Source organism: Aristolochia californica, unplaced genomic scaffold (assembly GCF_029961685.1).
Source record: "Aristolochia californica isolate CCGP_79_NKW_82.1479 unplaced genomic scaffold, dmAriCali1.0.hap1 SCAF_2, whole genome shotgun sequence".
In the NCBI taxonomy this organism is placed as follows: Eukaryota; Viridiplantae; Streptophyta; class Magnoliopsida; order Piperales; family Aristolochiaceae; genus Aristolochia; species Aristolochia californica.
In genome coordinates, this window is record NW_027181881.1 from 7,665,165 (window position 1) to 7,681,695 (window position 16,531).

The 16,531-nt window shown below is 35.3% G+C and overlaps 1 protein-coding gene across 1 annotated transcript; it reads right to left on the minus strand.

Moving 5' to 3' along the window:
* Positions 1 to 7,828: 7,828 nt before the first annotated feature.
* On the minus strand, positions 7,829 to 11,520 carry LOC137956764 (uncharacterized). Its single transcript, XM_068804380.1, has 7 exons — positions 10,987 to 11,520; positions 9,666 to 9,907; positions 9,444 to 9,566; positions 9,006 to 9,122; positions 8,741 to 8,923; positions 8,425 to 8,566; positions 7,829 to 8,195 (listed from the first exon to the last, which is right to left on the minus strand). Exons 1-7 carry the CDS (start codon positions 11,411 to 11,413, stop codon positions 8,026 to 8,028), a joined length of 1,404 nt encoding a protein of 467 aa, XP_068660481.1. The 5' UTR covers positions 11,414 to 11,520; the 3' UTR covers positions 7,829 to 8,025.
* Positions 11,521 to 16,531: the final 5,011 nt, after the last annotated feature.

Here is a 16,531-nt window from a genome sequence, read left to right on the forward strand (position 1 = left end):
TAGGGTGGAAAATGTTATGAAACTTTAGGGAAATTGATGTAAATTTGGTGCAAGTGGGACAAGGGGGGGTAATTTAGTCCATAAGGGTAGAATGGTTATTAAGTAAAGGTCATGGTTCTACTTCGCTTAGGAGTCTAGTTTGGTAATCTTATGGTATAATATAATCTATTAAATAAAAGAAAAGGCATCAAGTAGGGTAGCTAGAACCCTAATTTGTACTTCTATTTGTTTCATGTGTCTCCTTGCCAAGCAGGCACCGTTTTTTCTCTTTTTCTCTTCCTTCTAATGCAAAAAGCCTAATCAATTTGTCAAACACTTTCTACTTTTACTCATTGAGATTTAGAAGGTCCTAACAGATATTGAATAAACATATGTTTAGTTTTTACTTGGAGACATTAGTTGATCATGTATGCCCACCAATGCTACACAACTTTAACAAATTATAGGATTTTTTCTCCCAAGTAAACCACAATAATATATGTTCCTTAACTGCAAAAATTAAGTTATAGGATGATTTATCTGCACAAGTACAACTCCAACACCTATTTCAAAGCATCATACACAATGATGAACAACTCTAAAATATTGGATAGAGCAAGCAATGGAGTAGTTGTCATCCTCAACTTCAGCTCATTGAAGGCATTGGAGGCCTCCCTATCCATTGGAATGAGTTATTCTATAGTAAATCCATAAGGATTCATCTCAAGTCGGCAGACTTCTTAACAAATTATCGATAGTAACTCGTCAAACTGATGAACCCTACAAGTTGCTTGATCCTTTGTGATTGTGCCCATTCTAGCATGGCCAAAATTTTATCAACTACTTAAACAACATTCGTAGAAATGACATGCCCAAGTAGTTCACTTATGGTTGAGGTAAAATAAACTTCAATATCTTAATTGAAGATGATTATGATACAAGTAGCATGGTTTTGAGCGATTGGTTGTAAAAAAGGATGTCATCATAGAAAATCTACAAGAACTACCTAGAGTATGCATAGAAGATTGTCATTCATCAAACCTTGAAATGTGGCAAAAGCCTTAGTTAGGCTGAACGGGATGACTACACACTCATAGAGCCTATAATGTGCGTGTGTTGTTACAACTATACGAATATTTTGGTTGCTTCAACGTATGCCTAGCTTGGAAAAAATTGTGGCATCACATAACTCATCAAGCAAGTTATCAGTCAATTGGATGGGCACTTTTATTTGAGTATTATGTTATTAAATGCCCTATATTTCATGCAAAATTTCCATGTCTTGCCAATCTTCTTTATAAGTATGGGTTAGTGTTTGGTTGGATAATATTTTCTCAAAGTATATCTTGAAGTAGACAATTATGTTTTGGCTACCATTAAGGCCGAGAACTGGTAGGGGTGGTAGCTAGTGTAATTGGAATTTTATGGTCAGGCACCCTTCATGATAGAAGGATAAGACGCTATAAATAGTAAGGCCTCTTTGGAACCCACACAAAAGAAAATTAAATTAAATTAAATTAAAAAGGGAGAGAAAGTTATTTTCTATTGTTTGGCAGCAAAGAATTATTAAGAGAAAAAAATAAGAGAGAAAATCACTTTCTCTCTTAGCTAATAAATTTTCTCTCACAACATGATGGAATTTGGGGAGAAAAGAAAAGAAATGGAAACTTGAGAGAAAGTTTTAATCATAAAAAAGAAAAATATTACTATATTTTTTCGCATGTATCCAAACAAGAGAAGTTATATTTCTCTTCCATTTTCTCTCTAATCTTCCATGGGCATCCAAACAAGAGAAGAAATAAAAACTTATTTCTTTTATTTTCTTTTCTTTTCTCTTTCTCTTTCTCTTTATCTTTATCTTCTTTTCCTTTTCTTTTCTTTCCTTTCCATTTGCTCTGTTCCAAACACAGCCTAAGGGAAAGAGGTATATGTTGGTCTTTGTTTGGGCTGCCTCAAAATTGGAATAGGACAACACCCTCATGCAAAATACCTTCCATGTGTCCATGGCCTCCAAAGTCAAGGCTTGTAATTCCCCTACCCTTTAGATAATTATTCTTCACTTTTTATCCCAGCAGATTGAATTTCGTTATTGTTTTACTAAAATTCCCAAGAATTTCCCCTCCTATGTGAATGCCCAATACTATATCTGCTCCCTTAACTGGTAAAACATAAAAATCTACAATAATGTTACCCCCTACATAGTTAGCTTATCATCTTTGCTTTTGGTTGAACATGAAACTCATTTCCCATCTCCTTCCATAACTAAAAGAAAAGGACATTTGGACAATGAAAAGTTTTAATTTTTTTTGCTATACTCTTGAAGCTTAAATTATGGGTTGTTGTCCTCTTCTAAAATGTCTACCTCCTGACTTAATTCACCATTATTGAAAAGGTAAAATTGAAATTTGCAACGACTATACTATAACTTGACACAAATTCCGTATTAAAATTATAACATATCCCTTGGGATCATAGGTTCTCATTTCTTCCAAGGTGAGGCACTTAAAGGGCTTGTAACTAAGGTTGTTAGTAGTTGGTCAATGTCGTCTTACTCGGTGACTAATGGTAGCTGATTGTAAACTTCCTTAGTGGCTAGGTGCCTCTTGACCTCAACTCGGAACAAGTATTGACATTGTTTGATCCTTCATGTGAAAACCTAACTTCATCAACCAATTCTATCTTGAGTCACTTACAAAGTATTTACCATTCAATTCCATTGGCTTGTTGTTGAAACTTGGTTTGGTAATCTTTGTCTAAGCTTATCTAGCATAGTTTGGTGAGTGCTACATCAAAGCTCTAATTCTCTAAGGGTCCAAAACTAAGATACAAGGAGCATATGATGAGATGGAAAGGCATAAAACATCTTAAGTTAAAATAACCCAAAAGTACCTTTTTAATCATTTGCAATTTTTTTGGAAGTCGAACAATCGCCTTACCACATGCACCGCAGAAAGGCATAACCCTCTTAAGTGAAAAGAGGCCATGTTGGAAGATGAGACCAATCACACACGACTAAGTGTGTGGAAGATGGGCTCAAGCCCACAAACGAAGGAGAAGGCCCAAATGCCCACACAGTGGTGGCATGGTGGTAAATAAAGAGTCATCTCAGACACTGATGTAATTAGTTTATGATTTATGTCTCTTATTCACTCTTACTAGGGTGAAGGGCATTCTTGTTACATTAATACTTTGGATATTTATAAATACAACTTAAGGGGGAGGGTTGGGAGTCCATTACCATAATCTTCCTTTTCTTTTCTCCAAATTCGTCACTCATCCTCTTCTCCTCCGAAAACCTTCTCTCCACAACTCTTCTTCTTCTCCTCACCCCTTAATCCTCTTCTACTTTGATTATACATCATGGAATCCTATGTTTCAACATGGTATTAGAGAGGGCAATGATCTGAGATGGAAAAGGAGAAGAAGATGGAGAAGAAAAGGAGGAAGAAGCAAAAAAGAAAAAGAAAAAAGAAGAGTTTCTTGTTTTTCCTTTAATCTTCTTTCCCAGTTCATGTTTTCATTGGATTTTTAAATCTCTTAACATATGTTTCATATAGAAAATTATATACCATTGGAAAGATATTTGAGTCTAGTTTCCAACTAAAAAATAATCATCGAAATCAGATTTTTCTAGAAATATAAATCGACATTTGCAGCAGCAAAAATAAGCATCAGAAAAGTTTCGTGCGATAGCAGAAAACTTCAAATTTTGAGCCATTTTATGCCATCAAGAATGAGAATTTATACGAAAAATTATACATCAAAAGAAATATATGTAACTTTATTTTCTTACCTATTCAATCAATTCTCATTTTGAGTTTTTTAGATGGAGATATCAATCTTTGATGAGTCAATGGTCATGCTGCCCATTGAAGAAAGAGTACTCAGTTCGGCCATATTACAAAGTCCGAAATTTTTCAGATTATTTATCTTAAAATAAATATATTTTATGAAGAGAAGTTATACTTGGTTGAAATTTATTTAAGTCTAGTTTCATAAGGAGAAAATTTCATGTCAATATGATCCATATTTAAGTAGATATTTGCATTGGAAGAATCAAATGTCATGTTGGTATACTGTTGCATGTGTAGATCCAAATTTAAGCCGAATTTTTTGCTTAAATTTTTGAGTTGTTTTTATTGATCAAAAATATCTAAAAAGTATCTCATGTTATACCCTTAGAGAGTTTTTATTTTTTAACTAACAATATCTATAAAGAATCTCTAGAAGATCATCTTATTTTTAAAAAATTTCTTTGATTTTTTTGTCAATGTTTGCCTTGGTTAATGATTTTAAGAAAAAAAAGGCAAGGAAAGGTGTCTTCTTTGATTGCTAAGTTGGCACCAATTGAAGGAGGAAGCAAACTTATTTAGAAGATTTTTCCAACCACGAATTTTGTTAGATTTTGTTGGTATTTTGAAAGATTACAAAGAATTTGATTTGGTATCCTTGGCAAAAAACAAAATTAAGGCTAGGAAAGATTGAAATGTTTGGCTTGGCTTGAGTTACTTGGTTTACAATATTTTAGCCAGTGAAGTTGTTGATACTAGTCTTCTTTTACTTGATCATATAAGAGGTGGATTGTCACTTGAGCTTGCAAAATATTTATTGACTTCAAACTGAGATCATTGACATTATCTCCCAGCTTGGAGGGGAGAATAGAAGGAGAAGTATGAAGGATGAGCACATTGGAGATTGTTTGTTTTATTGATGATCAAATAACAATTGGTTCAACTTATTATTGGCAGTCTATTACTCGACTTGACTCATTTACTCACTGTCAAAGCTACTATCTGCTATTTGCTACCAGCTTGACTTCAGCTTGATTATTTCCTTGGATTGTCCTCAACTTATTAATTGGTGCTTAACTTCCTTATTCAAGAATAGACTTGATGCATATTATCTTATGTGTCCCTATTGCTCTTAAGGACTTTTACTACCTACTAGTTATCTCCTGCTATATAATTGCCTATTTGGTATGTGTTATTTGGGCATTGCCTCATTTCAGTTGTTGCTATTGTGTCTCTTTGGTTGAAATATTATTATTGCAGAAGAACTTCTTAGTTGTTGAATGTTGTCAGCATTAGTTATTCTAATGAAGAAGAAAACACATGGTGACCCTTGAATATTATCTTTTGATAATTACCCTTTTAGCACCCTTATTTAGCATTTTTACTCCTACCATTTGAGAGTTAGTGCCCTGTGGATGGACACCGTGATGGAGGAGTTTATTACTACACTTCTAAGTAATACTTATAAACCCACTACCTATAGAAGATAGGAGTGTACCTAACATCCAGTGTGAGTCAAGTCTATTATTCACCCAATAGGTTTTTTTTTAGCTACCATAAGAAAGTGGGTAGACTCTGTGCCCCCACTATAGGGCTACTTTTCTGCATGTGAAACTGAGAGGAAAGTATTTTTGACTTTGACCATTTGATTGGAGTATGGAGCGATGTCTTATGACTAAGAATGATTTTACTCTTTTATATTATGCCAATTGGGTATCTTGGAAAAGAACAAAGAGACCACCAGCTTGAGGGGGAGTGTTTGAAGATATGGTGGACTGCCGTTTTATACGAGAAGATGCTATAAACCATTTGAAGTATGATGTTCTCCCACCCCCAGCTTGAGGGGGAGTGTCAGAAGATGGACCCAAGCCCACACGACCAAGGTAGGCCTACACGTCCAAGTGTGTGGAAGATGGGCTCAAGCCCACAAACCAAGGAGAAGGTCCATATGCCCACACAGTGGTGGCATGATGGTAAATAAAGAGTCATCTCATAAAGATGACACTAATATAATTAATTTTTGATTTATGTATCTTATTCACTGTTACTAGGGTGAAGGGTATTCTTATAATATTAGTACTTTTGATATATTAAGGGGGAGGGTTTGGATAAGTCCATTACCTTAATCTTCCTCCTCTTTTCTCCAAATTCGTCAATCATCCTCTTCTCCTCCTAAAACCTTCTCTTCACAACTCTTCTTCTTATTTTCACCCCTTAATCCTCTTCTATTGTAATTATACATCATGAAATTCTAAGTTTCAACAGGCCAAAAAAGCCTTTTGTAATTTCTTGGAAGTTGAATAATCATTTTGTTTTATACCCTCACTCTACGGAGTAGAAATGTAAAATCATCCCCGCATATTTCGGGTTGGGTTCCCCACTAAACCTGACCCAATGCTCACCCTTAATGCATGAGGCGACTTGAGGTGTTTCATGGTGGTTCAAGATTGTGGGTTCGTGAATTCTATTTCAGCTCGTAGTGTCTTGAGTTGACTCAAGGTTGTCATTGGAGGTCCAACTTGATCTTCAATAGTTGAATGAAAGCTTTAAGGTTTGCTTAAAGCTTATTTTTTGGAGCAAACCAATGCTTTTTTTTTTCAATCTAGATCATAAACAAAGGATTTTCAAAGAAAAATCATGAAGGCAAAGTGGTAGTTGTCAATGAAACCAAAATGTTTGAGGCCACTCTCGGATGTGCGCTAGTCATATGTTTTTCTCTTTGTCTAATAGATTACAATAGCTTTGTTACCAATTGTTAGGAATCCTTTGAGCGGTGGGTTGTGCGAGAAGACACACAAAGAAGACATGAGAGAGGAAGAGAGAAAAATGAGTTAGGGTTTGCATGACCTGTCCTATCATAGTATTTTATATATATAAAAAAAACTACTAAAACTAAGAAACTTGACTTGGTCTCGTACTAAGACTATATCTCTACCAACTGCACATAGAGTATGAGTAAAGATGCACCAAATAAACTCAATATATTACCCTTATCTTAATTATAGAAATATCCCTTATTACAATTCCTCAAAGAGAAAGTTGTATTGCAATTTTCTTGTAATTTACCTCAATGAGGATAGTTACATTGTAGTTATTGTGATTTTTGGAACTCATTTGGAGCAACATGCATATGAACATGTTCAATTTATTATGAGATATCCCTATAGTCCAAATAGTTTTTTTTTTTAAATCTATCTATTTAAAATGGGTATAAAAGACTCTTTTCGTATTTTCGTCGGAAGAATTTAAAATTTGGCATGGATGGCTTATTGGTCACATACAGTATTTATTTGAACATTTTAGAAGTTTCTATTGGGGCATTACAAACCTTCTAAGGTCCATGGGATTTGTTTATTGGCATTGTATAGGGTGGTATATAAGACTTTAGATCATGCATAATGTTTGAGAACCCATTTTATTTTATTCAAGTTATACATGAGTTGGTAGTTGGACAAAGTTTAAGTTGACCCAACCCGGATCCATCGCTACCCTTAAAAAGACTCGATTTCAAAGAGCCCTACCAACATAGACCTTGCTTCCACCAAGACTCATAATGGGTGGTTTGCTACTTAATTCTTCAAATTAGATCCATATTTAACTTGACTTAGCATAAATGAAGGATCATAGATAGGCAAAAAGATCATCACGTTTCCATGATGATCCAATTCTAATTCTAATGTAGGAGAAGCCGAGTAAGATGATACTAAGTTGTTAGATAGCACAGTGTTGGCATTGAAATACCTCAAGTTGACAGATCAACACAAAGAGGACAGGTAATCGGATCTTGTCGGGGCGTGAATTTTTTGTTTAAGGCTCTGTTTTGTGAACAGAGCAAATTATTATTGACTGGAATATTGTGAATCAAACACCAGAGAGGGTTTTCTCTATGTTTTGGGGTGAACCTCTTGCATTTCTTCCCGTCGATTGCCAGTTGGATTCGGATTCGCCTGCAAGATAATCGCTATCCTGTCCGGTGTCAAATTCCAAGAACAAGAGAATAATTATTACTTAATGAAACTTAGATGATCCAATTCCAAGAACAAGAGAATAAGTGCTGCTTCATGAAACTTAGATGATCCAATTCCAAGAACAAGAGGGCATAATAGATTTTAAGTATGATTCATAATTTTCTTGACTTTACATTGAGGTACATAAATACATTAGTAGAGCTTTAGAATCTATCTCAGGATGAGTAAATTTCTATTAAGAAACTAAAATAGGAAAGCCATTTACAATTCTAGTAGCTTTCAAACTCTTACTTCTTCAACAGCTTTGTGACATCATCTCTAGAGCTTACTGTGATTGCGGGGGTAGAAAGATCATTTTGTTCATTTGAAACCTGTGGTTGACTAATTTGATCACCTTTCTCTGGTCCTCCGGATCTCTTGGGCGCAGAACCCAATATCTGGACTGTTATACTCCCACCTGTAATGTTGTAAGGTAAGCATGGATCATTTGCTTTAGTTTGCCCAAAGGGGGAAGGACAGAGATTCCAAATAGAGGAATAGTTAAAATATGAAAAGATCATCAGGTTAAAATTCTCTCCATAGTATACTCTTAGGTCAATTATTTCACCGTACATTCATCTCATCCTTTCTTTCATTCTTCTTCTTTTCCTTTTGATCTTTTTCAGATGAAGAAAGAACTTACATACCTAGCACCAGAGCAGCCCCAAACCACCCACTGGTACCCCACCTCTCCCCAAGGAGGAACCATGCAAAAGCAGCACCCCACAAAGGCTCCAGACCATATATTATGGCAGTTTCAGTTGCTGATACATCACGCATAGCAGCTATCTGCATTACAAAATTCTGCCATTAGTAACAATAATTCAGAACAAGATCCTGAAGCAATTACTTTCAATGCATGAGATGCTAAGAAAGATATTAACTGTGAATAATCAGAATATTAGGCAATACACTCTGCAATATTTTCGTTTATCTTTGAAATTAAAATCAATAAGAACCTACCTCCAGCCATAAGCACAAGCCAGTGGAAAATAAGCCTGTATAAAGAGCAGGAATCCATGGGAATGAAACAAGCCACCTCAGGATTGTTGGCCATGTCCAAGATGTTAAGTTCCATTCTTGTACATCACCAAACTCACACATAAGAAGATACCAGATTGTGGAAAATACAGCTACAACAAAGACCTGAAATCATGAGTTTTAGGTCAAGCACTTGCATATTACATTGCAGGAAACCAGTGCCAGTAAATAACAGGAGATGACTCACCTCATATCCAAGCAGAGCCAAATAGTTTTCTTTCTTTGTGACTCTAGAAATATGCTCAGTTCTAAGCATATGGACGCCAAAAAATACAGCACTCATTAAGTTCAAAATATCTCCTACCTGAAATGGATGAACGGCAATATATAGATTAATAAAAGAGTTATCTAAATCTCCATAAAGGTTTCTGTTGAGATGGATAGGGCTAGAATCCAATGGTATATGTACGTATACATAAATTAGTAACAAAGACTTCAAACATTTTACAAGAATCGAAGGCATTACAAACCAATGTAAATACTTGCCTAAGTGGAACCTATGCAACACGTGACAATAACACAATTCACCAAGGCATCCTATTTAACGCTTTCTTCATCTCCACTACACTACTTTTGTGAGCGACGATGTGTTACCCATACAAGTAAGGAACCTATACATGCTTACACTTGGAGGAGAACCACTGGATTCTAGCAAAGCAACCCCAACGAGAGACACAATAGCTCCAAACCATGTGATTGCTGGAATAGTGTGACCCAGCATGCCATCAATCAAGGGTACTGTGACTACCTGCCCAAGGTTTCCATACAACATAAGAGCCTTTTCACTAATCATAGTCTTATTAGTATTAATATCATAAAGTCTTAATAAAAAAGTAAAAAAACGTACTGTGAAAGCAGCAATAAAGGAAGCACGTCCAGCATCAGAAGTGAGCAGTCCAAGAGCCTGTGTGAGGTAGCCCAAACTTAACCAGAAACCCAATTCCAGCCCTGCAGCACGGGTCTGGCTATCTCCACGTGACTTTAACACAAAGGGAAAAAATGGGATGGCAGTAACAGCAAACCGCACAACTGTAAAGAGTGCAGGGTCCATAATCTCTTCAACCTCTTTGACAACTGGTATATTACTTGCTGAAAAAGTTCATTTAAAACCAATAAAGATATGATGTAAGTTCTACAAACTGGCAAAGCAACTGAGAGTGTATGATACCAAGTAAAAAATTACTAAAACCTGTGAAACCGTGATCACTGAAATTATTCATGCCAATCTTAATCATATAGCCAGTAACACTTAGGTAAATCATCCCAAAACAATTGTTTACTGTTGGGCCTATTCCTTCCAAAATGATTATCCAAAGTTAGAAAACATCCTCTTAACTAAGCATAGGATCTTTTTAGCCCAACCAGATGTAGTAATATTATCACACACACAACAATTATGATTCTTATACAACTAACTATCTACAATTATAAACTGTTGGACTTTTTTATCCACCAACACTACCCCTCATGTCCAGGCCAAAATCAACAACCTAGTGCAATATTTAAAGAACATACGTACATGGGCCATTGAGAAGAAACACAGGACACAAACATGGGCTTCCTAACTAATACTATATTACTATGTAAAATCAAACCAATTCCTTCCAAAATGACTAGCTGAGATTAAGAAGTTTCTTCCTAAATAACAAACTTAAGATCTTTTGAAGTCAAAACAATGTGAACTATTTTGTCACACACAACAATTCTCCCTCTTAGGTAACACTAGCCTGAGAAACGAACAAAATAAAAGCTATAAACTGGTGGACTTTTTTGCCCACCAACATTTAATTTTGCAACTATACCTACATGCAAAAGGTATCGCAGCTTGCTAACAATGCACCTTTAAGTTAAAAAGGATATCACATATGGATCAATGGTTTCTCACCAAAGAAATGATACGCAAGTAAGTCCAGAACCTAATTAAACATTTAGTAATTCATAATTACTGTTAGCAGCTGCCATTTGTAATAACGAGTTTAAAGAATAAATCAGTGGCATAACTATTTGACCATCGTAACGAAGAACACAAAATAATGATGTCACAACAGAAACTTCAAGAAAGTTCAGAACTAAATCCGTTTCCCGATCGTCTACACATGCATCAGAGGATATCGAAATGGGACAAAGGAGGAACGGATAGAAATGCTGAAAGAACACGAGAAACATACCATAAATGACCGCGAGAACATTTAGCAACATTATGCTCCTGACCTTCTTAGAAGCGAAAAAGATTCTCTTCCATAAAGGTCCTTTCCTCAGCGAAACTGTAGAGATTTTGCTTCGTTGGCGCGAGTGCACGGTGAGAGGATGGACCGCTGGTCTTGATACATCAGCAGAGACAGCCGGTTTGGTTGTTAAATTGAATTCGGGATGTTTTTGACATTTCTTGACAGTTTCAGAATTGAGATTTTGAAGCGAGTGAGTAATCTTAGTTTTGGCCCTATTGTAGGTAGAAGATGAAGGAGCAGAAGCGGGGAGTGGAGCATCGTCTAACGCAACTCTAACAAAATGGCTTCTTCTATTCCTAACCTGAGAGACAGAAGAGAGACTAAAATGAGATTCACACGAGGATCTCCACGCAGAAGGAGAAGCCATGAAACGAAGGGCTCTCCCTAAAAAATTCTACATATGAGATGGAAGAAAGGCGAGTCGAAAATGAGAAAGACACAAGACGACACGCATCTCCAGAATCGAGCGAGGAGATAAATCCCAAATAAGTAAACCCTTTTTCTTCTTCTGTAATGTCTCACCAGATAAAATAAAATAAACAATTCTCGAAGAAAAGCCAGCGAGAAATATCACAGTTAATTACAAAATTGCCCTCTTAGATATTAAACATCAATTTTGACGTGACAAGAGCGACAAGTCAAATTTATATATAACAACGGCAGAGGAGTCACCCGGTGGCATCGGGCCGAGCCGCGTCTGACCCATGCCTATATTTAAGCGAGTTTAATTTAAATATTTGAAACTCAACAAGTCGTTCCAGTTCGAGCCTAAAATTGTTATTGAGCTTCAGCCTCCTAATAATTTTAATCAAGTTCAAACTCGAGCACTAGCTGAGTTCGAGCTTAACCTATATTTAATACTCTATATAAAATAAATTATATATAAAATTATGTATATATTTAAAAAAAAAGAATGATAGGGAATGTTCGGGATTGAATTTCGATAATGGATTAAAACACACCAATATTAATCTTTTTTACACCAAATGTTGTCTAGCTTTTTTTGTAATTTTTGAATCTGGCCATAAATTTACTATGGCCTCCTTAGTGCCCCTGGTTGAAATTTTATATTATAGGAAAAACTAGAAATATTTTTCCTATGATATTTAAAAAAAAACCTTTAAATAAAATCATATTACTATTAGTGACTTATTAGAAAATTACAAGAAATATTTTAAAATTTTCTTAGGAAAGTTAAATGGACCTCTTATTGGCTCTTCTAGGAAAATAAATAAAAATTAATAATTAATCTAATATATTACAATACTTATCGATAAATTTTTAATCAAATAAAATGTCTTGCTATGAAAATTGCCTCATGCTAAAAGTATTACATCATCAATTGTTAAATACTTATTCAAAAATTTTTTATAAGGTTTTCTAGCCCATCTTGGAAGGAAAATCTTACTTAGAAAATTATATGATTTTTTTAATAAGAATTTTCAATTAAAAAATATTTTAAAAAAATGAGGCACTAATAGTCCCTAGAAATGTATTTTTACTAAAATGTATTTTTAAGGTTTTGGTTTTCCGCCCAGACGATGCGGAGGGAAGGGGGTTAGCAGCACCGGCGAGGACCTGTCGTTGGGGATGACGGTTGCGACAGAAACAAAGGCGAAGGCAGACGAGGGGAAGAAGAAATCGAACCCGACGGCGATAGAGGCAGCCGACGAGCAGCTATCGACGGCGACAGAGGCGGCCGACAAGCAGTTGTAGATGGCGACAGACGCAGCGAAAGCAGCGGACCCCCCCCACTCTCTCTCTCTCTCTCTCTCTCTCTCTCTTGCTCTTGCTCTCTCTCCTACTCCCAGTCCCGACTCAGCCCATTGATGAGCCGACTCGTGAACTTTTGAACCGAACCATGGTTCAGTCGAGCTCGATTCGTTAACACACATGAGCCTTATCTGGATCTCGAACTCTGTTCGAGATCCAGATAAATTGAATCAAACCAAGCCTAGCTCGAGCTACTCGTGAACCAGGTCGGTTCGATGCCACCCCTAGGAGTCACCACTTCTCTCCTTCCTTTTACTTCTTTTTCATCTATGCTTAAGGGCTGCTACCACAATAAGGGAAGGTAGAGCCTCTTCCCTTATATTTACCTATTTATTGAAAAATAAAAAGGGTAATTGGATACATGAAAAAATATTATTTAAAGTTCATAAAAGTCATAAGAATTATAATAACAACATAAGATTATAATAATGACACTAAAGATTAAGAAAAATCTTAAAAATTATAAAATTTGATTTTTTTTTGCTAGAATAAATGTTATAAAACCCAAATCAATCATCGACCTAATGAGGTGATCGAGTCCAGTCTAGCCTAGTTGAACCTGTTGGTTTCAAGATCCTTACTGAGTTAATTTTGATGATAACAAACACTTAATTTATTAACGGTGTACTTTAAGAACGACTTTCAGTTTAGAAGTCCTCAAAAGAAATTTCTAGTAACATACTTGTTTGACTAGCACGAGATTGACCAGATGACCATGACAAAAGAGGAACCAAGCAGCTCATGTTAGAAAACACATTGTTAAACAGTATGGCAATATTATTTGACCAAGTGAGAGAGCTCAACATAACAAGCTAGAAAAGGCCCAACAAAGAGGGCAAAGAAAGAAAAGAAAATAGCAAAAAAGAAGAAACACATGGGTAAGGAAGGGCATTTGACTAGAAATCATCCATCTGTCTGCATGGAAGAAAGAAAAGCCCCAAGCAAGGAAAAGAAAAGAAAAAGGAAAAAAAGAAGAAGAAGCATGTCTTCCGACCAGATAAGTGTCAATTGGAAAACTCATTTAAGCAAGCCAAAAATAAAATAGAATGTGGAAGAAGTTCATCTATCTGAGCCAAATCAACAGAATGTTGTATAAAAAAATGCCAAGAGGAGTTGATGGAAATTGATTGGCCAACTACCGCTTGACCGAATGATTGTACAAAGTATTAGATTCTAAAGTTTCATACTTGAGAAGGTTAGGGTTGAAGAGAAGAAGAGGTAAGAAGAAGTAGAAGAGAGAGAAAAAGAGATGAAGAAGAAAGGGAGGTGAGAAACTCGTGTGCCAGAAAAGAGAGATTTAGGCAGAAGGAAAGGAACTCAAGTTATGAGCTTAACCCATCTAAAGTCTTTATTTATAGAGTTGGGTAGAAACCATAATACATGATAAAGATAAAAAATACTTAAAACCCTTAGTAATTATTAGGTATGTCACTCAATTCCTTAATTAAAAGATATATCATTAGTGCTTCTTTAACACTCTCCCTCAAGCTAGTGCAAAAAACATAAAATATTCTAAGTTTTGAACAATTAAAAATAAATGGACCAGCTGCTATGGCCATGTGGAGATATCAACTAACTAATTTTTGGAGGGAATGTATTGCATAGATATACACCAACTTGTAGTTTATCTCAAACAAAATAACAATCACTTTCAATGTGCATTGTTCTTTTATGGAAAATTAGATTAGGTGTGGTATGAATAGTTGTTTGATTGTCACAATGTAGTTAGATGGGCTTAGTTATTGGAAAACCAAGTTCTCTCATTAGAGACTTGAGCTACAATAATTCGCTTAATGCATGTGCTATGACCCTATGTTCTTCCTCATATCTAGCCACCACACTTTGTTCCTTGCTTCTCCAAGTGACCAAGTTTCCTCCAACTTTATGCAATAGCTTATAGTAGACTTTCTATCATCTGGTGAAACAACCCAATCTACATATGCAAAGCCTTCAATATTAGTGTGCCCATGATATTTATATATTTGGCCTTGACTTGGACTTTTCTTTAAATATTGAATGATTCTTTCTAGTGCTAGCCCATGAGACTATCAAGGTTGTTGCATAAATTGATTGATAACACTAATCGAGTAAGATATTTTTGGTCTTATAACTATGAGATATATATAAATGTTCAACCAATCATGGGAATCTTCCAATATCAATATTGTCTCAAAATTCAACACATAATTTTACGTTTGGTTCCACAGATGTGTTTGTAGGTTTACACACATAATTTTACGTTTGGTTCCACAGATGTGTTTGTAGGTTTACACTTAAGCATACCAGTTTCCTGTAGAAGATTAAGTACATATTGTTAACCAAGAATTGACTCCCTTCTTGATTTTGATGATAACAAAACTTAAATGAACTAACAATTGTAAATCTAGCATTTCAGATATATTTCCTTCAAGAGACACCAAATTTAAGGTCTAAAAAATTGAATCAACACAAGCTTCCCAAGACCTCAAGTTCCATGGATGTCAAATAAATCATGAAGAAGCGCTCTCAAAAGAAGAAGAAAAATTCTAAAGTTTAGGAATCATTGAGGTAAGTCAAAAACTCAGTCTATGTACAGTCTATGTAAGAGAGAATCCCATTTCTTCCAAAACTTGAGATAAAATGTAAATTTGGAGTTTTAGGATCTATTTTTACATTCAAATATGTTTTTACAAATAAATACACATTTCATACATGTTAGAATCACTTAGGCACAAATTCTCGTACTTTAAAAATCTATTTAGTGAATTGGCACTGGAAGGATCGATTAACATTTGCCAATGATCAATCAACCAGAAGTGCATAGGCCAAAAATATAAAGCATTGTTGATCAAACAACGTCGATCGATCGATCATCTATAACATGGCCAAATTGTGCTATAAAACATGATCAATCAACCCACTTGGACTGATCGATCAATACTGTCCAGGCAAAGCAAATTCATGTTGATTGATCAATCAACCTCAATGATTGATCGATCATAGCAAGGTTATTAATCAGTCATACTTGTTATGCACTGCTAGTGAGAATTATGATTGATCGATCATACCATGTACATTGATCTATCAACTTAAAATATCAGACCTAATGGGGAGATATTGGTTGATCATATCATTGACCAATAAGTCACCTTCTAACAGAAAAATAGCCGCTACACATGATTGATCGATCTACCACTTTACACTAATCGATCATTATAAACTCAACTTTTTTCAATTGGACAAAAAATGACTAGTTTGGCTTTGAGAACTTATAAATACCCCACCAAACCTCTTATTGAGAAGTTAATGAGCTTTTATTGGCATACCTACTTACATTTTCTCTCAATCCTTTGAAAATACTTCCTAAGTGCAGTTTTGAAAAAGAGAGAGCCCAACCTTGCAAAAAATTTAAACTTCTTTCTCATTCCATCCCCTTGCATACATTCTAGTCAAGCCCTTACACTCTACATTGTACATCAAAGGTAGGAAGCTTAGAATTTTCAAAAGAGAAGGGTATATGTCCAATTACAAGGGCGTAAGTTTTTCTGTTTCTTTGTAATTTTATATTTATCATAGGTTCATATAAAACCTTGATAAATCTAAATAGAAAGGGTCTGCTAGAGCTAGAATCTAGCTAATATCTTGGGGAGATTATATTGTAATCCATGTATTTCAGCATACATGTGGCTTAAAAGAGAGCCAAAACGTTTGTGTAATTTCAACTAATAGAGAT

Coding starts and splice junctions, on each gene's coding strand:
- LOC137956764 (XM_068804380.1), bottom strand. CDS start 11,413: ATGGCTTCTCCTTCTGCGTGGAGATCCTCGTGTGAATCTCATTTTAGT. Junction 9,908..10,986: donor TGTTCTCGCGGTCATTTATG/GTATGTTTCTCG, acceptor GAACTTTTTCAG/CAAGTAATATACCAGTTGTC. Junction 8,567..8,740: donor GCTTGTGCTTATGGCTGGAG/GTAGGTTCTTAT, acceptor TTTGTAATGCAG/ATAGCTGCTATGCGTGATGT.